Source organism: Chlamydotis macqueenii, chromosome 3, assembly GCF_036417535.1.
Source record: "Chlamydotis macqueenii isolate bChlMac1 chromosome 3, bChlMac1.mat, whole genome shotgun sequence".
Lineage (NCBI taxonomy): Eukaryota > Metazoa > Chordata > Aves > Otidiformes > Otididae > Chlamydotis > Chlamydotis macqueenii.
Genome location: NC_141558.1, coordinates 105,177,222 through 105,203,349, shown reverse-complemented (window position 1 = coordinate 105,203,349; position 26,128 = coordinate 105,177,222). Strand labels below are relative to the sequence as shown.

At 38.1% G+C, this 26,128-nt stretch overlaps 1 protein-coding gene across 1 annotated transcript in view; it reads right to left on the bottom strand.

Moving 5' to 3' along the window:
- Positions 1 to 11,463: 11,463 nt before the first annotated feature.
- UTRN (utrophin) overlaps positions 11,464 to 26,128 on the bottom strand; it is a 356,589-nt gene continuing 341,924 nt past the window's right edge. Inside the window, exons 72-75 of the mRNA XM_086743718.1 lie at positions 19,734 to 19,842; positions 18,122 to 18,208; positions 15,294 to 15,316; positions 11,464 to 13,669 (exon numbers count right to left, since the gene is read on the bottom strand). Of these exons, the coding sequence (XP_086599844.1) occupies positions 13,661 to 13,669; positions 15,294 to 15,316; positions 18,122 to 18,208; positions 19,734 to 19,842 (228 nt within the window). The 3' untranslated portion in view covers positions 11,464 to 13,660. The remainder of the gene's footprint in view (positions 13,670 to 15,293; positions 15,317 to 18,121; positions 18,209 to 19,733; positions 19,843 to 26,128) is intronic.

Below are 26,128 nucleotides of genomic sequence, written 5' to 3'. Positions count from 1 at the left end.
AAGGAACTTTTTCAGCCTGGTAGTTTTTTGAGGCTGTGGGGCCCAGGTGAAAAGAAGACCCTGAAATGAGTAAGTTTTGTGTAGCTGGGTATTGTACAGCTGGCTTTCCCAGGCTTTTGCCCTGGTACTGCTTTGGACTTGAAGGCAGCAGAAGGCTGTCTTGGTTGCCTCACGCCTAGCCTTTGCTTGCCTCCCTCCCTTGTAGAAGGGTTCACATGAAAATAATTTCGCTTTCTGGAAGCTAAAGTGCCTGAGGTGGGTGCTAGACTGAGAAATAATCTTTCTTTCATTCCATATTAGCACAGCTTATGTCAATCAGTTTAATACTGGGACCCAAAATTGCTAATGTATAGTTTGCAGTAGGAATTGGGGTGTTTATTCCGTTTTTATAATTTTATTATCCCGTTTATATTTTCTCAAAATCTGAAAGCATTATAGCTTTTTTTTATATTATCTTTCTCTTACATACTCCTGACTCATTTCCAGAGGAGTGACTGGGTTCACTTACACCTGTGCCATTATTGCACCTAAATGGTTGAGGGACAGGCAGCTGGAAGAGTGCGCCTCGCTGTCATTAGTGGTGAAGTTGCGGATGTGTGATATAGCATGCCTCCAGTTGGTTAGCAGTGCAGCTCTCAAGTACAAAGGTAAAAATAAATCTGATTTAGTGCTCTATACCAAATATGAATGGGTATATGACAATTATACCAGTAATTTTGTAACTTGGGCAATCAGCACTCTTGGATTATGCCACCTTTCCACCATATATTGATGTTCAGGAGCTTCCTCTCTGGTGAAGAAGAAGGCAAAGTCCTTCCATGAGTAAAGAGCAAGGAAGGCAAGGGCTGAAAAGCTGCTGTGTTTCCTGCATTATGAAGGCAGATAGGTAGAGTGAAAGATATGCCGTATAAAGCTGGTGCAATGATTCCAATAACTGGAGAAAGGGCTGCCTCTGTTTCTAGGAAGCACTTCATTGAACAATGTGATTTCATATTTCATTAATTTTTAACTTGTTTATTTGTAGCAAAAAGCCTTCTCATAGTCTAAACAAGAAGCCCTTTAATCTTAAGATGCTTCCACAGACTCACAGTGGTTGAGGTTGGACCTCTGGATGTCATCTTGTCCAACATCCCCCGCTGAAGCAGAACCACCCAGAGCCAGGACTGTGGGCAGACAGCTTTTAAATATCTTCAAGGATAGAGACCCCACAACCTCTGTGTGCAACCTCTGCCAGTGCTTGGCCACTCCCACAGTGAAAAAAAAATGTTTCCTGATGTTCAGAGGGAACCTCCTGTGTTTCATTTCGTGCCTATTGCCTCTTGTGCTGTCACTGAGCACCACTGAAAGGAGCCTGGCTCCATCTTCTTTCCATCCTCCCTTCAGGTACTTTATCTACACTGACAAGATGCCCCTTAGGCCACCTCTTCTCCAGTGCAACCAGCCCCAGCTGTCTCAACCTTTCCTCACAGGAGAGATGCTCCAGTCCCATAATCATCTTAGTGTCCCCTTGGTAGGCCACAGTTACAAAAGCCAGCATGGACGGCAACCCAAGCACCTGATTGAGGTTGTATACGTGAGACATACAAACTAACGAGCATTAACTTCTAATGTTCAGAACCATTAAATAAATGCAGATAAGAAGTGACTGTTTTGTGGATAGTAGTAGACTCCTGGCTGAAACAGAATTAATTTGTTTCTGTGGAACGCCTGGACTCTTCAGTCTGCACAGCTGATATAAGGATTTTTTTAGGTCTTGTTTTCTAAATGAAACAAGCTGATCTCTTTCTTCCCAGCAGTTGTTTCTGTTAGGGGAGCATCCCTGGCAGTTGTTGATGTTTACAGTGAGGATTGTTTGGTCATTTAAATGTACTTTCTATTTATATTTTTTTTTTTTTAATGTAATAAGGGAGTTTGATAAAATGGGCTGTATAAATAGTAGAAAATTGTGCTAAATTAAATCAATTCTGTCTTAAACTTTTGTCATTCATTTATTTAAATTACCTGGTTAATCCTCCACCTAGTTGGTTGCAGAGTGATTAAGTGCTGACCTATGAAATATCCTGTAAATATTTTGACATATATTGCTAACCCTGGACTCAGTAGGTCATTGTGATAAGACTAAAAATATCTCAGATGGCCAGAGGTCATAATTACTGTCATACTTCTACCCTTTAGTATTTGCAGCATAAGAGGAAAAACTGGAAATATAAAGCCTCTGAGAATAATTCCTTAACAGAATTTAAGCTTTTAGGTAGCACTAGTATCCTGGTTCTGGCCCGGACATAGTTAATTTTCACCAGAGCTGGGAGAGGAGCTGCAGTGGTGGCACCTATGGCTGGGGCACACAGCTGGGATAGCTTACCACTAGCCAAAGAGCTTTCCATACCATCTGACCTCATGCTCAGTATATAAAGTGGGGATGGTGCTAAGGGGCAGGTTTTTGCTACCTGGGGAGGAGGTGGGCATCAGGATCCACTGGGAGCTATTGTTTTGGAAATTACCTGCTTAAGTATTTTCTGTTATTGTTTTTGTTTTCCATCTCTGTTTTCTCTTCCTCTGCTGTTCTGTTAAACTGTTTTTATTCCAGCCCATGAATTCTGCCTTTCTTTCTTTCCTGATTCTCCTCTCCATCACATTGAGAGTGGGAGGTGGTGAGAGGGGGGAGTGAATGAGCGATTGCATGGTATTTTAGCTGCTGATTGGGGCTAAACCACAACTATCGGTTTTCTCCCTGAAACTGGGAGTTACCGGTGCGCATGCACTCCCAGTGAATGGAAGGGATCATTAACAGGTATAAACATCGACAGGCACGGTACAGTGTTTCTACTAAAGACAGGATAAGTTGTGTAAAAAGCTGGGAGATTAAAGCACACTGGAAGTAGGATTAGTATTAAGTTGTTTAGTTTCTTCTTTCTTTTTTTTTTTTTTTCTTTTCTTCTTAAACAAATATGTTGATACTGTAATATAAAGTCCTGCTGAAAAAAATACACCATGACTATAAAATGCATGCGTGAAATCTATGTGGGCTTAACTCCTCTGGACGGAAAATGAAGTGAAACTTCAGCTGTCACCTTTCAGAGAGCTTCAGTACCTGCATTGCTTGAGAAACCAAACAAAAAGTTGATGTTGCCTTTGGCTTCTGTTGGCTGTCTGGAGTTAGATGTGCCTGAGCCAGGAAGGAAGGTGTTTTTGTAAAGACTCAGATGTGATGGCAAAGCTCTTGAAGTGCTTATGGAGTCTGGCCTACAAATGAGACGAGCTGGCTTTCTTGTTGGCCACTGCAAGTCCAAATATGAGATTTCTGCCTATTCATTGGTATTGGGAAAAACTCTTGTCCAGGTCCAAAGGTGGAATTCAAAGCAGGTGGGGAACTTTGTAGTGACTCTTAATTTCTAGATGCTGGCTGCTTTCTGGCATTGGTGGAGTCTTTGAGAACTGTGGTTTTAAACTCTGTGTCCTACAGTGCTGATTAAGTAATCTTGTCAGTATAGCTCTTAGTGTTAGGGTGTGTTTTAATTTTTCTACGTAAAGTTTTGTAGTGGAGTAGTAAATATATCAGAAATTAATCCATCATTATGAAGTCCAGTGCCCTTAGGTCAGTGGGTTATAGGAAATCAGTAGCCACAGACGGCAAGTTCTTAATGCCTACAAGTGCATAGTCAGGGCCCATGGCTGAAGTGTAGCTCTGTTCTTTAGAGTCCTTGTAAAAAGAGCATCTCTGAAAAGTTTGTCCCTCTGATGCCATATCAAGAAATACTTGATTTACTCAAAAAGAAAAAAAAACCTCAGATTGAATTTAGAGATTTAGAGATTATGTTATTTTCTTCTGTGCTGCCAATAACAAAGGCAAAAATCTGGCCTAGAGTGTCCTTAATTACTCACTGACAACCTCATTTTCTTGAAATTTGGCATTCACTGACACCTTTGCAGCTACATTAATTTTAAATCTGCTTAAGCCTGCTGAAGATATGACAAGGAGAGAGTGGGTTTGCAAATTTATTCCTTGACTCTTACTGAAAGTATGTGTAGTATAATATAGTACTGGTCAAATACCAGGGGAAAGGAGGGGGTCCTTCTCAAACTTGCAGAGTGGCTGTGTTCAGCCTCTTGTGAGTTGTGGGAGCAAGGAGACATCCAGTTATTCCCAAAACACTTCTAGGGCTTCCTTGGGGAGAAGGAGAACAGCAGTAAGGAAACTTCCAGCAAAAAACACTTCCTTAGTGCATATTGAAACTACTTGCTCTAATTCTGAAGTGAATAGTTTATCAGGATGCTGTACTAACATCTATGTTAGATTTACCTACCTAACCCCATCAAATCAAGAGATGTTGGGAAACGAAAGGGCAATTCAGTCCATGACAGACCTTGTGCTTATATGCATAAAAGATGATTTGTGATGACAGAAAAACAGTGTTTCTCATGGTCCAGACTCACAGATATGTGAATGCAGATTGTATTGACATTAAGCAGTAGCTCACAGACAAATTTTTAATGCAGAGTCAGTTCCTGTGTGGCACTCTAAATACTAAGCTGAAGGTTAAACATAAATGTTTGCAATCTTCAGTCAAGAAACTTCAGTGGGGGGTGTGGGAATAGGTAATTGGCCAAATTATTTACTGACTTTGATATGAATGCTTATTTGGTGCTTGGTTCCCTGGAGCTAAAGGATGAGATAATTGCCCCAGCCTTCAGTCTCTGCTTTTTCTCCTGCTCTAAGGACACATTTCTAAGGTGATTATTACTTAATTCCCTAAATTATGCTGCTAATACCCACCAGATAAACACAGCTTTCTTTTTCAAGTGTTGCTGAACAAGAATATTAAGTGGTCCTGTATTGGGGCTGGGGGAGCCCGAATTGGGACGTCCCCTTTCCCTGGGTGGGAGCCTTGAGGGGCTGGTGGTGCCTCTCCCGTGAGGAGAGATGGGCCATGATGGGGAGCAAGCTCCACAGAGGTGCCCAGGCAGCTGGCTTAGAAACTAGCTGTGATTTTACTTCTTAAAAAATTAGTATTACATTATCAGAAATAAATGTCTGTTAAACTATGGTTGGCATAACCCTGTCCTGTTATATACAGTTGTCTCCAGTATATATATCAAATAAGTGAAATAATACCATCTGTATTTCTTCTTAAGGCACTTCTTACTGGCACTTCCACAGAACTGAACTTTTAGATGTGCTTCATTATAGTATTAATATTTCTGATTTTGCCTTGTCAGTTATGCCAGTCTAGGAGGGGAGGGTAGATGGGTGTGGACTATCTTGGTTTTGATCCCACCGCTTTATCTAATTCTTTCACTAGGTGCATATTATTTGAAAGAGGTATAACTACTACTGTCAGAAACTGGAAAAAAAAAACCAACTGATATTCTGAAGCATCTGTCTATACGCGCTATTCGGGCAAAATATATTGTGGAAAAATCGCTTTCGCCATTTAAGATGTTTACTGCATTAACTAAACTGCCATATTTTATCCAATCTCTGTGCAAACAGATGTGCTATAATCTTCATTTATCACTTGTCTTTCCTTTGCAACTGGGTTAAAAAAATAACAAGTAAATGCAGCAACCGCAGACAAAGCTGACAGGCTTAAGCCGCAGTAGGTATGCTAATATATTTTTCAGATAGCATTGCAAGCAGTCATTAGCCTTCCTGGTTCCTGAACCATAAAGAGCCCTAAAATCAGCTGTGTCAGGAAGAGATCTCATTTCAGAGTGTTTGTAATCAGCCTTTAAGAAATGTAACTTTGTTGCGTATAATGACATTGTACAATTCATAAAGTTGTTATTTTAATTCAAACTTTCCAAGAAGCTTTTAACGGGAACATTGCTTTGGGCAAAGAAATGGAAACTGTACCAGTTTTGTCCAGTTGGTAGTAATTTCTAAGGCATGGGAGATGTCATAAAGAGTAAAGTGAGCAACAGCATTGACAAGCTTATGGAATTTTCCATTAAAAAAAAAGCTAGGTGTGGTTTGGGTTTTTTTTTTATGTTCAAATGCTGATGATCTCTGAACATTTGAACAGAAGAAGCCAACCAAAAGCTAAGAAACGAATGTATGCGTATGTGAGTCTATGCCTGGGAAAGCAAGTCTAGAAGAAAAGTAGACAAATAGAAGTGGCATTTTAGAAAATACTTATCATCTCCTAATCTCAGTTTTCTAAAGAATGCTACAAGTACTGTGATTCTCAGGAAAACAAATCCAAAGAAGTGTCTGCAATAACAAGAATGCAAATAGCTGTTGGAAGAATTTCTTTGCCAAACCCAACCTATATTAAGTGGGTTAACCTGGAAGGCAGCAGTCTCATCTCCACTTTTTCCATGGAGGCTGGCTTGTTGTCCTGAGGCAGTGTGCTTTGGCAGCCAAACAGGGATGTCCTAGCAAAACTGTAATTCACAGGGAGTGACTCTTAACTTTTATTTGAGGAGACTGGGGATGGGGTGCTGTGTTCAGTATTGGACACCTGGCTCAGCCCTTTGCTACCAGCTGGGTAGCACAAGCTGCGCTGTGAGAAACCAAATAGGAGTTTAAAGCCAAAAAAATAATTCTCTTTCACTAAGGCTGCCATTAATTTTCCTTCCTCAGCAAGCAAGCAGACATTTTGGGGAGGAAAAAAAAATGCAAGTTTTGGCAGCAGATGGAAGCCATGGTATATCTTGTTTGTGTACAAAGCCTGACTCATATTTCATAAAAAAAGTCTACAGTTATTTTGATGTTTTACTGCTGTTTCAACTAGTTTTACTTTCCAGCCTGCAAGAACCATCTTTATAGGAACTGCGATTTAGAGGATGAAGTAACATTCTTATTCTGCTCATGTTTTCCATTCTACTCAGGTTTTCCATTTGTTCACATCTGTATTTTTATAGAAAATTGATAGACGCTGTAATTACAGCCTGCTGAAAGCAACTAGGTCAGAGCTACGCTTCCCATTCCAGAGGGACTGCTGGGACCAGAGACACAGAAATACATCTGGACAGCTTTTCTTCCTGTGTGGCTGTTTGTGCATCACAGCCATTCATAAGACTCCTCACAACTGCTCACCAAAACACTTTAAGAGGTATTACACAAAATCAGCCACAGCATCTGTGTTAAAAGGTCCCTACTCATCTGTCACACTTCTCTTGGCATCATGCAAGGTAACATCTTGGCTCAAAGTTATGCCGTGGAGGGAGAATTTCTTGGGGTGCACTGGTGACTATTTCCTACCATGGGTGACAGAGAAGCAGAGACCCTGCTGGACCTCCTACTCATAAAGAAGGAAGAAAGAGTAAGGGATGTGAAGGTTGGGAGCTGCTGTGGCTGCGGTCACCATGAGATGGTGGAGCTCAGGATCCCAAGAGCACAGCAGCAAAGCAAAAAGCAGGATTGCATCCCTGGGCTTCAGGAGAGAAGACTTTGGCCTGTTCGTGGACCAGGAAGAAGGTAGAGATACTGTCTTACTGTGCAGGAAAGCCCAAGCCTCGTGAGGGATATGAAAGACGTCAAGAAAGGATTTCAACAAGTACATCAGTAGCAAAAGGCAGACTGGGGAAAACATGGGCCCACTGCTGAAGAGGACCTGATGACCAAGGACCAGTCTATACTGTTAAGACCAGCCTTCAGGAAGGCCAGGTCCCTGAGACCAGAGGGGAAGTGCTGTGGGAGCTGGCTGATGTCACTGCAAGGCCAGTCTCAACTATTTTCGGAAGGTCATGGAAATCAGAAATGATCCTGAGGACTGGAAGAAAGTAAATGTCATTCCAATCTTCAGGAAGGAGGATCTGGGTAACCCTTAACTTTCTCTCCTCTTGTTTGCATTCAAATGAGGCATGTGGATTATCAGTGGCAGTTGCTATTGTATCTTCTGGCTGTTCTCTTATTTATTAATGCATCAAACTTCATTTGTGGGTTAGGCAGCAGTCACACATGGCAAATACATACAGAGAAGCATAATGGTCCTGAATTACTCATGATAAAAATAATCCTTCAACATGCAAAATGTCACTCTAGTGAAGAAAAATTAATGGATTTGCTACCTGTTTTTACAAGGCCAGGGTTACACCCTGACTATTTTGGCTTGTAGTCATGTGAGCTATCCAATGGACTTCCCTTTCACCTGGGCTGGGATTCAGAAAGATGACTGTATTTGATCAAATGGTTGCCTATTTCCACACAAAATTCAGGTTACTAATCACAGTTTTTCATTCATGTGGCTTTTTTTCCTAACTCCATTAAATCTAGCCTATGAAACTCAAATTGTTGGTAAGGGATGCTGTCCCTTCCTCTATCTTTCTTCTCATTTTCCAAAGAAAGACTTAAATCACAGTCAAAAGAGGTATCACTTACTGTGGGGGCAAAAGGAATTTCATCATGTGCAGATGACGTATTGCTGCAAAGCTGCTATGTGTTTTTTCCTTTTTTTTTTTTTTGTTTTAATAACCAGATAAATTTTTCTAGCTGTAAAAGCACCAAACTAAAAAATCTTTATATTATGCATTGTTTTGTTTAATATCAAGGTGGAATCTATCCCCAGAAATCAGATTTTTAAGCTGCAGATGTCCTCCTCTGAGCTAGTAACCGCAGGCTCTCTTTCCGTAGTCAGGAAGTAAGTATTTCAGAACTACAGTATCTCCAAAGTAAATACTAGTTATCAGAGGTCAGAAAAAGAGACATTTTTGAAGTGCTTATCTGACTGTATAAGTCACTAACAAGAGCATGTAAATACTATATTTTAGAGATGACAGTGATAGGATAGTGTCTATGTTCTGTAACTTTTTTTTTTTTTTTTCCTTCCTGTGAATGCACTTACCTTTCAGACTGGCACCTAGGAATTTTACTCAGCTCTCTTGGTTTATCATTTTTAATAAGCATACTAACATAGAGTAGTTTTCAGTTTAAAAGATCCCTTTGTGTTGGCTGCAAGTTTGCAGCACTGGGATGCCTGGGAAACCGAGCTCAATCCACCCATTCCTGGCAGCTCCACTACTGGTATCTCAGAGAGAGGGCCTTAGAAAAGCAGTTGATGAAAACACAATCTTCCCCTGCTGAAGGCGGCTGCCTGCTTGCAGGCAGCTGCTCTTTTTAATGCATAGGTTTAAGTTGCAAAGAGTGTAATTTTTGCTGACACATCATGAAAATTTAAGTGGCACTAAAGACAGAAGGCAGGCTCCCAAAGACAGGTGAGCCAAGGAAGATTTCAATTTTGCTGGCCACAGGAACAACATTTTGTGAGGAACGTAGCATATAGCTGATGATTACTGAGAGCTTTTTTGCTTCTAAGACGGAACAGATCTGTTCCTAATAAAATATATTTTTTCCACTAGAAGTTTTTTGTTCTGTTTTTGGGGTTTTTTTCGGGTTTTTTTTTTTTTTTTTTTTTTAATACCCCACTGTTACTAATTTACACCTCGTCAGGATTTGTAAGACTGATTTTGTTGCTGCTGCTGTGGGAACAGAATTCTCAGCCATATGGCACGACATCTTCATTTCTGCATGACAGTAAACAGGATCCATTACTCAGAATTGCAGTGGTGCAAATGTTTACCTTCAGGAAAGTTTTTTTTCTTAGGGCAACTCTGTATTAAAGTAGAGAACAAAAAATACATATAATGAGCAAACTCCCTCCCAAAGGGCAATTTGTACTGTAAATGTTTAAAAGAATGTTTTGGTCTTTTGATAAATCCAAAGCTTGCCCCTTACAGTAATATGGCTGAATTCAGCTCTCCTTTTCCTTCTCATTCCTTCTCAACTGCAGAAATAACAGAAGAGAGGACTAAACACCTGACACTCAGGTGATGGGAATTGTCATGGGCATACTTACAGTTTGTGTCTGGGTCCAGTATCTCTGACCTAGTGCTTCACAATTTAACTATCTCATATACTGAGATTTGGACACATCTAGAGCCTTGTCTTTGTCCAAAAATAAATAGCAGCACCACCACCACGCAAGAAGAGTTGTTTGATAGTGGAAATTCCCCTGAAGATGAAGCCCCAATAGCAGAGGAACTAGTGCACTCTGATTTAATCAGATGTATCAATCTCACATCTTCTCTGAGGAAAGGAACTGATGTGATCGTCATCTTTCAGCTCAATGGTGTTTTGCAATAAAATGTTAAACATGCTATCAACTCCCCCCATCCATTCTGGGCTGTGTGGGATGGTCTCTCTCCCACTGAGATTGATAGGCATGCATTTTGGACTCAGAGCTTCTAATTCTTCTCCTGAGAAGTGTCACGTTAGCTTTATTTAGCCTGACAATATAACAGCAGAAGAGGCTGGTTAGTGCTCAAAGGAATGGCTTGTGCAGAGCAGTGCATTGTTCACTGAGGAGCGGAGGTTGCCATGCCCTGCACCACTGGCCTTCCCCAATCCCCTCAAGAAAAGCCCCACACAAGCTGGTGAGAAGTAGGTGCCACTCTGTTCCCGCTGACAAGAGCCAGGACCCTTCACAGCACAGTGCTGGAGCGTGATTTCAAGCTGAGCGTACCTCCCTCACAGGTGACAGCGGTAGAGAACAATTGATAAATTGTTCTCAGTGCCAGGTCCTTGTACTGATCCACACCTCTCTTCTGCTGCCTTCAGCTCTAGAAACATAGAATTAAAAGATGCACTTTTTAAAAAGAAATATTTTGTGGTTTAATAGATTCTTTAATCTACTAGCCTCCTCCTCTTTGACACATTTATTATTCTAAATGCAGAACTTAATCTGACTCAATATATTGCTATTTCTATAATTAAATTCCTAATTAACTGCTGAATCACTGAAATGCCACACAAAAACCCCTGATTTTTTCTTACAACTTATTTGTTAAGCATCCTTTTACAAAATGAAGGAAACTGCCATTACTTTGACACATTTTACATGTGTTAGAGTTTGAAGAAAAATAATATTTTAATAAATGCTAAACATTAAAACAGTGCCAATTATTACTATAAGGAAACAGAATTGTTAAGCTTGTGGACTTTTTTCCTCCTTTAAGCACAGTAGTTCTAACACAATCACTAACACAATTTGCATTAGCTTAATGCAAATATCTAAAATCAGCACACGGTAGGGCTAGAAAGTATGTTATTTCCTGATCAAATACCTCATGTTGTGTTTCAGCTGAGCATGTTGACTGAATGCCACCAAAACTCAAAGATTAATTTACAGTTCTAATATTTGACTGGGCTTCATGCATTATTGCTGTTCTGTAATATGTATATATAGCAGTTTTTAAATAAAAGCAGAGTGATCAAATTTAAAAATCTGTCATGAAACTGAGAAGGATTGCAGACTAAAGCACTGAAGACAGAAAACTGGAGAAAATATGCAGATTTACAGGGAGAAAACACTGCTTAACCTCACTTATATAAACACAAACCACACTCCAAAAATGTTAGCACATAGAAATGGACTATCACAGCACTCCTGTGTTATAATTAATCTTCTTCAGAATGAAGTTTTCAGCATTTAGCAACAAGTGTCACCCTTGAAGACCAGAAAACTCGTATTACTGCAATATATTCCTTTTATTTATTATCATCTCAGAGGAAGAATGTAACAATGTAGTGTTTGAAGTAGCATTTACTTGGCAGCAGAGGACAAAGGATGCATACAAACACAGGCAGAAAAACAACTTTATACATAACCTCATATTCAGAACAAAAATAAAAGCCACCAAATTCACTACTGAGACCTCTTTTTACTAATGTAGGGGGGTATTTCTAAGGATTCTTTGCCTAGAGAATGATGTAGCTTGATAAAAGCAAAGTACTTTGCAGAGAACAGAATATAAAGCTATTTCCAATACTACTCATGAAGATAGGTCTGAGGTAGAAAGGTGGTCATGGCTTTCCTCTTCTGTAAAATGTGGGGTTTTTTCTTCTCAAAATAACTATACTACTTTTTTTTTCTTAATAGATTAAGCATTTATATGAGCCAGCATCTTCTCTTCCTACCTTGACAATTTTCCTCCACTCACTCAGAAATAATACTTAGCATTTCTATAGAGCTTTTCAGATATGAACTAAGCAAGCCCTACAACACCTTTGAGAGGTAAGCACTATCATCCCCATTTTACAGATGGGAAAACAGAGGCAGAGTGGTTAAATAACTTGCCAAAGGGTTCAGAAAGAACTGGCACCAGAGCCAACACCAGAGTATGGTCAATGCCGTGCCCAAATCACTCCTTGAGCAGCAGGAGTCCAGAAGTGAGGACTGTGGGTGCAGGACACTCCAGCTGGCACCACTTCACAAAAACACTAGAAAACCTTGCCCTGCTGTCTTAATGTTCTCTAGCATTTTTCAGTAGCAGTAGATAATTTACAACTGTTCCAATACCATTTTGAGATTTGTTTTTTCTTCAGTAATAATTAAGAACAACACAGTTTAGTTTCTCTCCACTATACATGAAACATATTGCATGCAGTTTTACCAACTAAAGGTATGTCCTGAAAGTAAAGCAAGTGTCCATGCAGCATTGTAAACTCTGTGAAGGCATTAAAATATCTTATAATTTTAAAACTACAGATCAGCTGATCAGTGACATAACTTTCCCAGAATTATCCCTACTTGAAGTACATAAATAAATGATTTCAAAGATAAAGATGAGTTGCAAGATTACAATGCCAAAGGATAAAATCTAAGTGCATTGCAGTTTTGAAGAAAATGCTCCATCGCTAATAGTATTGGAAAAGGCTTTCTAATTGTCTGTTCATTTCCAAGAGGCAGACAAAAGACTGGTGTGCTTAGATCATCCGAAGGGGATCTCACGGAAATGAGCTTTACTTCACAGACTATAAATTCCAAAACTTGAAGCAATTTTGGCACAGCAAGGAATGGCAAAGCTTTGTCTCTGAGCAAAGTTGGGAAAGATTACACTAACTTAGACCTTACTAAAAACAACTTAAACTATCATCTAAGTCCTCTTTTTAGCTATCTCCTGATTCAAAATAAAGTAAGGCTTAAAAAAATAATCCTCCAAATGGAGTGTGTTGGCTGGAAATAACTAAAAGAAAGTTAAAAATACCATCTTGGTGCATGAGGATTATGATTACAACTCAAAATAAGAGTTTACCTTGTTTAATAGAGTTAAAATACTGTAGCTTGCACTCAATGGCAATTTTTGTTAACCCAGTAACAACAATGCAGATTATGGGAATTTCATATGCCAGTCCTGAAAACAATTCTAGGGTAATCTGAAATCTGTGTGATCAGATGGTTAGCACATAAATAATCAGTACAGAATATTAAATGTGTGAGAATATAACTAAGGGTATTTTACAATGTAAAAGCAAAGAGCTGAAAGGAATGTATAAATGTAACATTTTGCTCCAAACTCCTTATGCAGTTCTCTTTACGATTATCAAAAAGAACATATATAAAGCCCCTGCCCCTTTTCCCGCGGCTGTATATTTATACAAATCAGTGACAAATACTCCACTGCTCATTAATTTACAGTTGCATAGAAAGGGAAGAAGAAGAAGAAGAAAAAAAAAAAACCAAAACCCAATACTATAAAAACAACATCCTCGTCTTTGGGTATTCAGTGTTTTACTATTTCAAGTAGAACACGCAGAGCGAACAGCATGTTCCAGGGTCCCATGCAGCCTTCTGATGAAGTGGAAACTCGTGACCGGTGGTTTGTAGAAAAGGACTGTACTGCACGTCAGGAAGCACTGGTCGACATTCAAATGAACACTTCACATTGCCTGTCATGATGAGAAATAACCATGTCAGTACCACATTAACATCCACAGAAAGCCCTAAAGACTCTAAGCTAGGTTCAGTTAAGGACTCTGATGTCATTTTACAAAAACTCTGTATTTTAAAAGTTTAGATCTATTGGCCCAAGACTCAGGAAATCACTGAAAAATGTAGTTCAGAGAAACTTAATTTTACTATATTGCAGTGTTTAAAATTCTTGTTGAGTAAAGCCCAAGGGATGTTATATCTACAGAGCAGTAAATATAATTTATAGACTCTCCGTGTTCTGCACCCATAGAGAAAAAAAAAAAAAAGTAAACTGAAGTCCTAACTGAAGCCTAAGTGGTAAAAATGGAGAGTATATAGAGTTTGGATTTGGACTCAGCCTCTTAAAATACGATGCTTATTTCCAGGCTCCTGTTTCAGGATTCTGTTCTCGGCAAAACAAATAAAAAAAAAAAACCCCGTGCCTTCTCTTAAGGTTCCGGAATGGTAGATTTGCAGTGTGAGACTATTTGCAAATCATCTTGTATCAAAAAAAAAAAAAAAAAAAAAAAAAAAGAAGCTTTTTCAGGAAGATTAGTAGTATTCACTGAAAGCTATCTCTATGCCTGCTAAGAGGAAGGATTTCTGAGAAAATGTCTGTTCAATTCACTAATTTATCAAGAGACTAAAACACAAAGTCTGAGTTAACTGAGCACAGGGAATGATTCTCTTCAGAAATTCATGTTTTGGAGGGCAATCCTACTATCTCAGAGATTACAATCCAAGAAAGCATTTGCAGAGCAGTATTTCTGAACTTTATTTTTAGATATTCATTTTAGGAGGTCTGACCTTGCAAACAAGGATAAGGTAAAGCAACTTGAGGGAGTAAATAGACTCTTTCCCTACCACTTAATTCTTCTGAAGCCTCACACAGCAATTTGTGGTTATTTAAGACTTATTTAACAATTAAACTTTGGAAACCTCTTCAATGACACAAGATCATGTATTTTCTTAGTTGTCATATATGTGCTCTAATATCAACCTAAACCTATAACAACTGTTTCTCCTACTTCTTATATGAGAAATTTAACTGATCATTCATACCAGTTAGATTTTCAACAAGTATCTACATACCAGATTGTTTTCCACATTTTTGTGAACTCTGAAAATAGCCAAATTTCTACTTTGTGTTTGTACACTGGTTGCCTGTTGGGAGAAGGCAGCTTAATCTAATCCCTAAGAAGCTGTGTGGCTCTTGATCCTTCTGCCCTGATGCCCATAGCTCCTGGAACTGGAGCTACAGGCACCAGGGCGTAAGGACATCTTCACAAGAACCAGCTTTGATCTTGCAGAGCTGATGCTGGCTTGAAACTAATTGTCCCTGATAGATTTGACCTGATTCCCTCTGGTCAGCATCCCAAAACTGCACAGCCAGTACCTTTGGTAATGCCTGACCTAGCAGGAATTTTCTGTTAAATGGGATATTCCAGAATTTATTCTTCCTGTTACATTGGTCTGGCTTCCAAATAGACCTCTAGGGAAAAATTTAGGAAAAAAAACCCAGCCACTTTGCTTTAATTGAACTTTTCCACTTGCTTTACTTTGCTCCCAATGACTATGCAAGTGTATAAACATGTCTCATACCTGTGGTCTGCCAGTGAAACTTGCTGCAAATAGAAAAAAACAAAAGTTAGAATCTACACAATTCTGCATCTTGGCAGTTTAAAAACAAAGCCAGTGTCAGGAAAATATGTACTACAAAAGAACAGAAAGACTCCTATAGTAAAAAAAAACAACAAAAATTTAACTAGAAATGTATTGTAATGGTCTATACACAACTTTCTTCACAAATTCACTTTTCTTGTAACAAATTTATAGCATTATGAATATATAGATGAAACTAATTGTTTATTTTTCACCACTTGCAACCCCATAGACCTATGAGTGCTGTATTATAAAACCATCTGTTCAAAATGCACTGTTCTGGAACTCATTCAGACACAAATGCAAGACTGCTGCACAATGCTGCACACTTGCCTAGTTCTGAGAACCAACCTTATAAAGAAGGACAGAAAAGAGGCATTATATCCATAATCAAAGGATCTAGGGAGCAAAAAAACCCAACCTCACCATTAAGAGCTGTGCTGGTAATACTATATGAATAACTGCTTCATAAGGGATACCTGGAATAGGTAGAAATACTGATTCAAGATGAATTATTACTTGAAACCCATAAAAACAAATATAGCAAATAAGATGACTGGCTCTATTATACAGTCAGGATGGGACAAAAACAATCTCTGTAAGGGTCAGATGCTAGTAACTGTCCTTAATGAAAGCTGCGGTCAAGGTAGGAGAAAGCAGTAGTGATAAGGTTGTGAAAAAAACAGCTAGTTTTGTTTTATTTTTTAAATAAATGGACATGGTATGTTCAACATGAAGGCTGTTCTAGTAAAACTTAGCTTGAGTTTAATTAAAAGAAGGGTAAGGATATTATTTTTTTAAGGTTAGGAATATAGCAATACTCTTAAAACAGATTGCCTAGGGAGTCCGTGGAGTCTGTCATTGGAAGTCTTACAGAATAGGTTAGATAATTGTCTGCCCAGAAAGACAGATCCATCTCAACCAGCCACAGAGAAAGATGATGAACTAGTTGGTCTACCATGGGCTTCCCCTAGCAAAACTCAGAATTTAATACATTCTGTTGGGAAGGGCAGACTAATAATCCTAATTCCAGGCTTCTAAAACAGTATATGAATCTTACATGGTTAAAAAAAAAAATACTCCTAGTAAATCTCTCAAGTAAGAGATATTACAAAATGACTGAAGAAGAGCAAACATAAGTAGTACCTACTGACTGGGGCACGCTTGTTTGGTTTGATTTCTGCAGCAGCATGTCAATGACAAAGGGAAAGAGCACATGAAATTTGGAACTGTGACTTGTTTTAATCTTAAATGCTCAGATATGCTTCACAATATGAAAAAAATGTGAGGCTATGGTTTTCACTTGCAGTCCCCCTCTTGCCTCACTCAGGGTATTGTTTCATGGATGTTTTTTTTTTCTCATGTTTCCTGGTTGTGGAGAACAGCCATCATTATCAAGCTTGCCCTAACACAGGAATACAAGGGAGTATGTCTGCATATTTGCTGCAAATTTATTTGGGCCAAATGTTCAGTAGCTGTTATACTCCTTAAGCATGCAATACAGGAATTTGCAAAACCAAGATTTGATATTTGACTTGTGATTTCTACTGATTTGTATACACCCCACCACCACCCTTGAGTTGTGCTAAGTAGGTCCACTAGCTGTTGACTTCAACAGGAGATGTTCCTTAGAATAAAATCTTTGATTTGCAAAGTAATTGGCTCTGAACTATTGAACTCGCTGAAAATCTCAAAGGACAGGTGAAACAAAACTTTTTTTTGCTAGATCCTAATTCACTTTCTCAAAATGTGCAAAGTGCATCTTCTGTGATGCAGCTCTTCACAGCCAAGCAATGTATGTACAAGAGATAAAAGGGGTCTTTTACAAGTTTACAAAATAGAATAGGGTTCAATCTCCATGCTTCCAAAAGGACTGGGCAGAAATACCTCCCCCTCACTTGTGCAATTTATAACTGACCACCATTATTACATTTAATTTGAAAGAACTGTTCAAAGTTTAAGAATATATCAAAGTTTTCACTACTGTTTTTCTAAGGCAAAAGAGCTAAAGGTGAAGAAATATATATATGTATGTGTGTATATATGTATTTTTTAAAAAAAATACATTGAATAACAAAGTTGCCAATTCACCTCCCTGCCAAAACCAAAAATCCATATGAAAAACTGCTGGAACCAGAGAGATAGCTTCTCACTCTTGTAAGTGCAGTGATGCTGAAAGGAACAGGAGTAGTGGAAATGTATGTCAGCTGATAGAAGCCACATATATGAAGCTAAGTGGTTTTCCTTTTGATCTCTCTTTAATAGACACTGAATAAAATATCAAATTTAATGCATTTAAGCAGAGGAAGCTGTTACGTGTGTTGTTAACAATTATTTCCTCTGGTCAATTAGTTTAATAACTAGTTTAATAATTAGTTCAGGTAGTCAGGATCAGGCTATGGTCCCTCCTGTAGCCTAAGGCCTTTTTTTCAAGTTTCGTTAGAGAAACAGCATTCAGAATTTCTGTATCTACATTCACTTCAGTTATACATAGGGTTTACATCAGCAACAAATGGGATTCTAGGACTCTTTTCCCTTTGTGAACACAAATGAAAATTCCATATGGAGCAATAGGCTTTTCTTACAGTGAATGACTTCCATTTAAAATGTGAGAATATTCATTCTCCTTCACAAATAATGTCTATTGAGAAACTTTAAAGAATAGAATTATGTAGCTGGCACAGTCAATATCACAAGAGTGACTTTTTTCTTCGAAAGACCACCTCAAATGCAATATTATCCTCAGAGACATATTTTGTTACACTTACAGCAGCAAGCTGGAAACGTGCTGTTGATTTGCTCCATAACATCTGTTAGATCTGTGTTGGTATCATGAGGTGGAACTAATAAGTCATCTGCAGATATGACAACAAAAAAAGAGCAATGAATTTAGTAAGGAGAGGAGGAAAAAAAGAAAAAAAAAAAAAAAAAAAAAAAGGACAACAGCATTCTGAAAGGCATTCTCATCTAACCTTCCAGTTAAATACTCCATTATATTTCAAGGGAAAACACTACCTGAAGCCTTTATAACTTAATGTGTTGGAAGAGTCATTGATAATTGCCAGCCTTGGGAGAGGAAGTTTAAAGTTACATTACTGATTTGCAGCAGAACTCATTTCTCTTTTATTAAAGCTTAATCCTTGTACCCAAGATTTAAACTAGAAGAAACTGCCAACAAGGAGCAGTATATAAGAATTAAGAGTTAAAATAAATAAAAGGTTTACAAGATGAGGGAATTATACTCGGTAGCTGCTCAATTAATATTCTGTTCCATTTTCAGATGATTTGTCATGTAATTCCAGAGTGAATACACCATTCTTTTTTTTTAAAAAAAACAAACAAACAAAACAAAACATTTATCTTTTAGATGGCCTTTATTCAATATGCACCAGCAATTTCACTAGTGTTAAAACTCTCCTTGCCATTTTTTTTTTAAATGCTGCTTAAAATTAAGCCAAGGAAATGTTTAGGGAATACAACTGGCTCTGTTCCTGGCAGTGTTATTAGACAGCATTTCTCATAAATCTATCATTGCATTAAATCAGACTTGAAGACGTTCCATATTTTTCTAGATAAATTAAAGTAAACCCATATGTCAATGCTGAATGAAAACTTTTTCAGTATGCAAGGCAATATTTCTCCTGTTTTCCACAGAAATGAAATATTTTTTTTTAAATCTATAACAGAAAGGCTTAAAAATAGGGAGAAAATAGCACTTAAGATAATTTGAGAAAAATCTTTTATTTTCCCCCTAATTTCAAACATTCAATGGTCTATAGTTATTTCTGATAATTCATAGTGAAATTAGTGAGTTCTGCTATTAGAGAATTTAAAATAAGCTTTCAAGAGAGAAATCTCCTCTTATCTATAGCCTGTACACTTAAATACACAACAATTCCTAAAGATGTGAAGTTTTTGAGGGGTAGAGTCATTGAAATACCAGGATAAGAGATGATAGACAAGAATTTTTTTAAGCAGTCTTCAGGCAGCTTTGACTACATGTTTTGGACGTTTGCTTTTGTCTGACAGATTACTTGGGTGCACACATGTATTGTAGGACAAGAAGTTGCTGGTTGTTTCAGTCCAATGGTATCTCGTTCTTCCTTCAGTGAGGATGGATTTGCCCAGTAAATTCACTTGCTCAAGATGGATGGGACCAAGGAGTCTATTGACAGAAATCCATAATTCAGAGTCACATGGATTCCTGTGACACTGCAGCTGTTTGCAAGTGTGGGGAAGCAACAGCTCCAGCTGCACTAAGTCTTGGTCCCAGTAGCATCACAAAGATCAGTTCCTTTTTATTTACGGAAAGATGCTAAAAAACCTATTCAGTAGTCCCCCACAGACCCAGGCAGCATATTTTCTGATAAAAACACTTACCTGTCTGATGGAACTGTGAGCTTGCCTCTTGCTCTAGCGCGTAGCCGAGGGCAGAGTGCTGGGGCGAAGCACAGGGGGAGGCGCCATTGACCCGGGGGTCTGACTCGGGCTATGTTAAAGACAACAACACCCAAATTTAGATAAATTGTATCTAAAGAATTTAAGTGTGTGCTTGTATGCAGTCATCCCCCGCACTCCTTTCCTTTTTTATGTGCTCTTTCTTGTTTGCTCTGCAAACTATTGGAAGTTTGCTTAGGTCTATACAATGGTTAGGCGGGAAAAAAACCAACCAAACAACTTGTTGAAAGAAAATTTAAATTTAAGCATAATTCTTATGAGACTCTAGTTGATGATATTGTTAAAAAAAAAAAGTTCCATTGTGAGCATGCACCATAGAAACACAATGTTATGTGCAACCCAAACAGTCTGCCAAGGCTCTCAGTCCTGCTACGCAGAAAGACTACACAATGGTATTACTGGGGCTGTGTATGTATATATGGATACATATGGACACATACATACATATACACACACATAGAGGACACTCAGCTAAGGTCCCCTAAGAAGCTTTACCAGAATGACTGATCATGCCTAGAAACAACTGTTCAATCATGAACAGTTTTGCAAAACTCTTTCACAATCAAGCTGAAGACATACGATTCAAGAGAACTTTGTCAAATCTAAAAAGTGGTATCTAGCCATCACTCTTGCTGATGCTGCTCCTCGGGAAAACTATGTACTATGTAATCTCCAGAAAATTACAAGAAAAAAACCCAAATACTTTAAAAACTGTGTTGTAGGGAAGCCTTCCTGGGCTCTTAAATTCACTTGAAGAATCAAACACATAAGTTTTATATTGCACTTAATTCTAGCCATGTATGTGCTTGAGATTATGTATACATACATGGACACAAAATAAGAAAAGACCATAAGACTTCTTCACTATAACAACTCAGAAATATTGAAATGGATCTCATTTAGGCATTTTTTTCCTATTTTCCTTTTTTTTTCTTGTAAGAAATCCTTTGAGGAAGAGAGTACTAATACAGTATTTGAGCTCCTGAAGTGATTGTTCTGAAAGAACAGAAGCATGTGAAAAAGTACTTACACCTGAGGCAGTTACAGGATCTTAGCTGAAACCGTTACCACTATCATTTTTCTTTCTGATTGCAAATCATCAAATTACTTCCAAACAGCTTAAAGAACAGATTATTTAAGTAACTGTCAAAAGCAGATACAGAATTAACAAAACAGTACCATTACTTTTAAGATATTTTTGAAACCGAGACTGAAGAAGTACGTAGAACATCTATGACACTCGATGCACTGAGGTAATACACATAATGGCAGTTAATTTGTGCACAGGTTTTCTCTTTTGCAGCTCACAGCCTTAAGTGCAACATTCAATTGTTTGAGACAACCTCCAGTTTAAAAAAAAAAAAATCTTCAACAAAATTGAAGGTTGTTGAACAATGAAATATACTTTTTCTTCCATACACAGTGGTGAGAAATAGAAGGAAGTGCTCCCTTGAGCACACAGCAAATCTTTTTTTTCTTCTCCAAATCTCATCTCTCTTTCAGCATGACAATAGCAACTTCTAGCTTCGACTAAAAGAATAAATCAAGAAACATTGCTCTGCATTTAGAAGACAAAAAGAAATGGAAATGTTTTCAATCCAGCCAAGGATTTTACCGTCAGGACGCTCCTATGAACAGTGAATGCCAATCAAGTAGTTAAGTAATTTGCTATTCAGTATCAGGCCTCAACCCAGCTACAGGGTATAGGTAACATGAGTGTGGTGATTTTAAATAAGCCAAGCTTGGGTTAATTAACCCCAGGTAATTCTGTATAGCCAGGAACCTCTGTTCAAGAAGAGTTTAGAGCTATAGTGGTAAAGAGATGAAGCAAACTCTTCCAGGGTTAAGAGTTCCTTCAGCACAGAACAACAAGGCTAACTCCAGCGGCAGAGCGGTTGCTTGCCCACTCCACAAACAGATGGACAGAGATAATTTGAATTATTCAAAATACATACTTGCACCCGGACTGGACCTCTGTCCCTCTGCAAGCAGTAACCACGGACAAATGGTGCAGAGATGACCGAGGAAGGAAGATTGGTGATGGATTTGATACAAAACAGCAGTACAGCAACACATAGCGCAGATGAAAGATAGCAAGGCACCGCAAAGTCAAGATTAATTAGGATAGGAAGGAGATGTCTACAAACTGAAATGATGAGTTAGTAGTGAAGGTTATTTAGTACCACTTAGGAGTGCTATTGCAAATGACAAAAACTACCCTGCAGAGCATGAGGACTCTAACAGCAGAAAAAGTGAGAGGAAACAAAACATATTTGAAATACTTTATGTTTATATACTATATATTGCTGCAGAAGACAGAATGAAATATTGCAGTTGAATTTTAAAAAGAACAAACACAAGCAAACAAAAAAAAAAACCCCAAACCACATCCCCTTCTAATCAGAGGACAATGTCTGATGACTTCATTTTAATTTAAGTACACTGATAAATGTTATGCTACATAGTTCCAGTGACTGCAATAACAAGAAAAGCCAAAACAAACCAAAACTCTCTCCTTCCAAAGTCAGGACAACACAGTTAAGCAGGCGAAGAGTGGGGTTTGCAGCAGAAAGGGAAGGGCAGTGGTATAAGCTAGTGGCATAAATGCCTTAATATAATAATCAGATACTGAAAAATGTTAAATGCAAAATAGTTGAGGATATAGCTGCATGTATTTACACAATTTAACAGTTTTACTGGGAGAGATTCTGAGAAAAAACTGTAGAAAATCATGTTCTACTTGACCCCAGTTGCATAACACCTACAAAATCTAATCACTTCCATCATCAACCCCCTGCAGGCACCAGGAAGTTCATGTCTTCTTGTTCAAAACAACCCAGCAGACAACCCTTCAGCCAGAAACCATAAGAAAATAGCCCTAGATGTTACTACATGCCTGCTTTTTCTTCCTGAATAAATAAAAACAGCGAGACTGAGCATGCCTTTATAGGGATGAGGGGGAAGTTTCTAACTCCAGTTTCTGGGAGTTTTCAAACTCCCAGAGTTTATGCAAAATCAAATAAAGATTAAAAGGGACAGATAAGTTCTTACACAGAAAATGCTGAAATTGAGGGTTTTTTCTATATTACAGCCATTTTAAAAGTATTTCACATGAGATACTTATTTTAACCAATTTTGATCTACAGTGCCTTATTTCACTGTGCCTCTTGCTGGTGTCTCTCCCAAAGAAGAGCCTGAATTGTTCCATGGCTGAATGGATAGAGAAGACATACTCATTCCTCCCTTGACTTCTGCTGCTTTTGGCAAAAACCAAAACAAAAAATGCGCCCCGTCCCCTCTCTTCCAACCTCTGAATCACAGGAAACCTCAAAAAGCCCAATTCCCTTTCCACATCCATTACAGATGTTTCTTCTTGTTTCAGACTTATTCTTCCAGTCTTTTGATAAAGCTCCTCTGTGCTCAGTTGGAGAAGGAATTGCAGTCCCTATTTACTCTTAAGAATCTGATCCTATAGCCATTGACAGATTATTTTAGCTCCCATTAACTTCCAACATCAAATTCAGTATGAAACCTATATTCTGTAGCTCAGACAAGCAGAGAAAAATCCAAACAGACTTTAAATGCCCTTCATAACAGGTCTGTCTTCTACTTCACACATGCAGTATCTAAAAGAGTTGAAGAAAAAAAAAGTGAAAAAGGATTCTTTTTTTTTTTTCCCCAATATGATTAAGACGGTATCAAAGTTGTCACACACCAGTTCTGTTTCACCTTCTTCTTTGGCACTATAATCAATCAGGCAGAAAAAAAATGACAACATCGTGTGACAGCTACCAATCCTTTGGGCTTGCTAAAATAAAAATAGTACGGTAACCTCAGAATTGTGACCTGAATAGACAAATGGGCAGTGAGGACGCATGCATATTTCTGCTAAAGGTGTCCCCTAAAGAATGTCTTTGCATACTCTTATCTAGATTAAAGAGTCACTACAGGAAGTTCCCAAGTTTCATTAATTTTCTGCCCAAATATCTGTGTGTAGAGAGACCCAGCCCATAGCTTTTAAAGAAAAAAAAAAGTCCTAGTATTTTAGATTCAGTGGCAAGTTATTAACCCAAACAACAGTCAGGAAGTCGAGCAGAGAAAAGAAAGAGAGATTTCCTGTTGACAGAAGAGACAAACAGAGATGGCAGAAAATGCCAGTCATGGTAAAGAAATTGCTGTAAGACAGTTGTGTACTTTAATATCAGTAATTATTATTACAGGAATTAGAGTTGCTACCTATTTTGACATTTGGACTTGTGAGAATCTTTCATGCAAATAATCCATTTTATTAATGAAAAAAGGTATTCCTTATATCCACTGACAAAAAAAAAAAAAAAAGAAATTGGGATAGCCAATAAAAGCAAAAGAAGCAAATAAATATACTTAGATCTTCAGCTGTCATCTGATAAAGTCCTTCCCCAAGCAGTCAAAGAAGTAAAGACTTTCATAGACTATGAATGGTCTAGGTGACAGAAAAACAAACATGCTAAAGAGCGGTCATTTTTTCAGAAAGTTAAGTGAGCAGTAATGGAATTCAGTGCTGCTTCATTATTCTATTCATGTCAAAATAAAGAAGTTCCAGAGAACATATACTACAAAATTTAATTTTTTATAATTTCTGAATCCCCTTCAGGGGAGTAGCTTCAGCATCCTTGAAGTAGCTTGCCAAAATCTGCTTAGTGGCAGGTCAAAAAACCCCCGTTAAATAAAGAAAGGATACAAAGGCATATTGAAAAGTCATGGATATATTATAAAACCAATAATGCAGATCTTCTCATATACTTGACTTCGTACCAGCCCCTCCATTGAAAGACTGAGGAGACAGAGGAACAGCTTTGGCAATGGCACTTGGAACAACCAGAAGCACAGCATGGCTCCCATATAGACAGAAGATTAAGCAGGCAGCAAAAGAGCAACAGTATATAGTAATTGAGGTGTAAATGATCAGAAATATTGAAAAAGGTCAGCTTGGTTCTACCTTACCCTATCAGAAACTACAAGCTGCAGAATGCAAAGGCCGAACTTGTAAGAAGAAACTACTGTCTCTGTGCAACACACATGTATACCCCAAAGATCTTACTAAGAATGTCATAAGGATACTAAAAAGATTACACAATTATAAGATTATCCACAGCTACATTAGAAAAAAGTAACATTTTAAAAAGTTAATGCATTCCTGCTTCAAGCACTAAGCTGCAAGTGACTGGCTTTGGCAGAACTTCTGTGTTTCTACAGCTGTTTCTTTGCAGATTTTAAACCCTTATCCGAAACAGCTAGTATTGGCCACAGTTCTCAAGATATTCACTTCATGAATCAGTTGTCATCTTCCTTATTAAATATTTAAGATATTCAAATACTGATTAAAGATGCTAGAATGACAGTAACAACAAATACACCCTGCTAGAGGGGCTGGGAAGCCATTGGAACAAATGCATCTTAATACTATTCAACCAAAAGTGCCCAGAAAAATGACAAAGCCAGACAGTGAAACAAACAAACAAAAAATATCTTTATCACTGTAATGAGAGTATAATCTACAGCAGAGGCTTACGCCATTCTGACACCTGATTTACAGGGTCTGTTTCTTGGCTTAGTGAAATCCTCTACTACATACAGCCAGTCACCTGACTCGTGGAAGGCAGGAATTATTTCGCTCCTGTACTCTGACCCAAGTGTAACGATTACTTAGGAGAAAACTTTCATACAATTTTATCTTTGTAATTCAAGCTTCCACACATGATATCACGTCTATCAGCACCTTGCAGATGTTGCTATTGTTATTTTTATAATCTAGATATGCATATGCTGACTTCAAAACCAATCAACATTTCTTCTCCCAGAAAAGAAACCCTGCAATCTCTAGCTACTGACATTTGCTAAAAGGCTCTTGCCTTCAGCATTTACTTGTGTGCAGACCACTTTGCTGTAGCTTATTGGTCTAAATATGCTACTAAAGAAGAACTGGATTTTTAATGGCATGAATTGCTCCTTTGCATGTTAGACACATCTTTTGCCATCTGTCTTTGACATGCTAAGAAAGGTTTTGGTGACTGTGACAACAAATGAACAAATTATGTAAGGAAAGATTGAAAAACTGAAGTAAAATACAGGATGTGACTGGCACCACTACTTGGAATAGGCTATGTATTTTCTTTCTTCTGCTTTTTAACTAATTAAAAACTATTGCACTTGTTTGTGTTATTCCCAGCATTTCATAAGTTACCATGATCACTCCAGCCCTTGTAATCATCTTGTGCTCATTTGACTTTCACCATGGCTTATAACAGAGGGTAGGAAAAAATATCTCTTCATCCTAT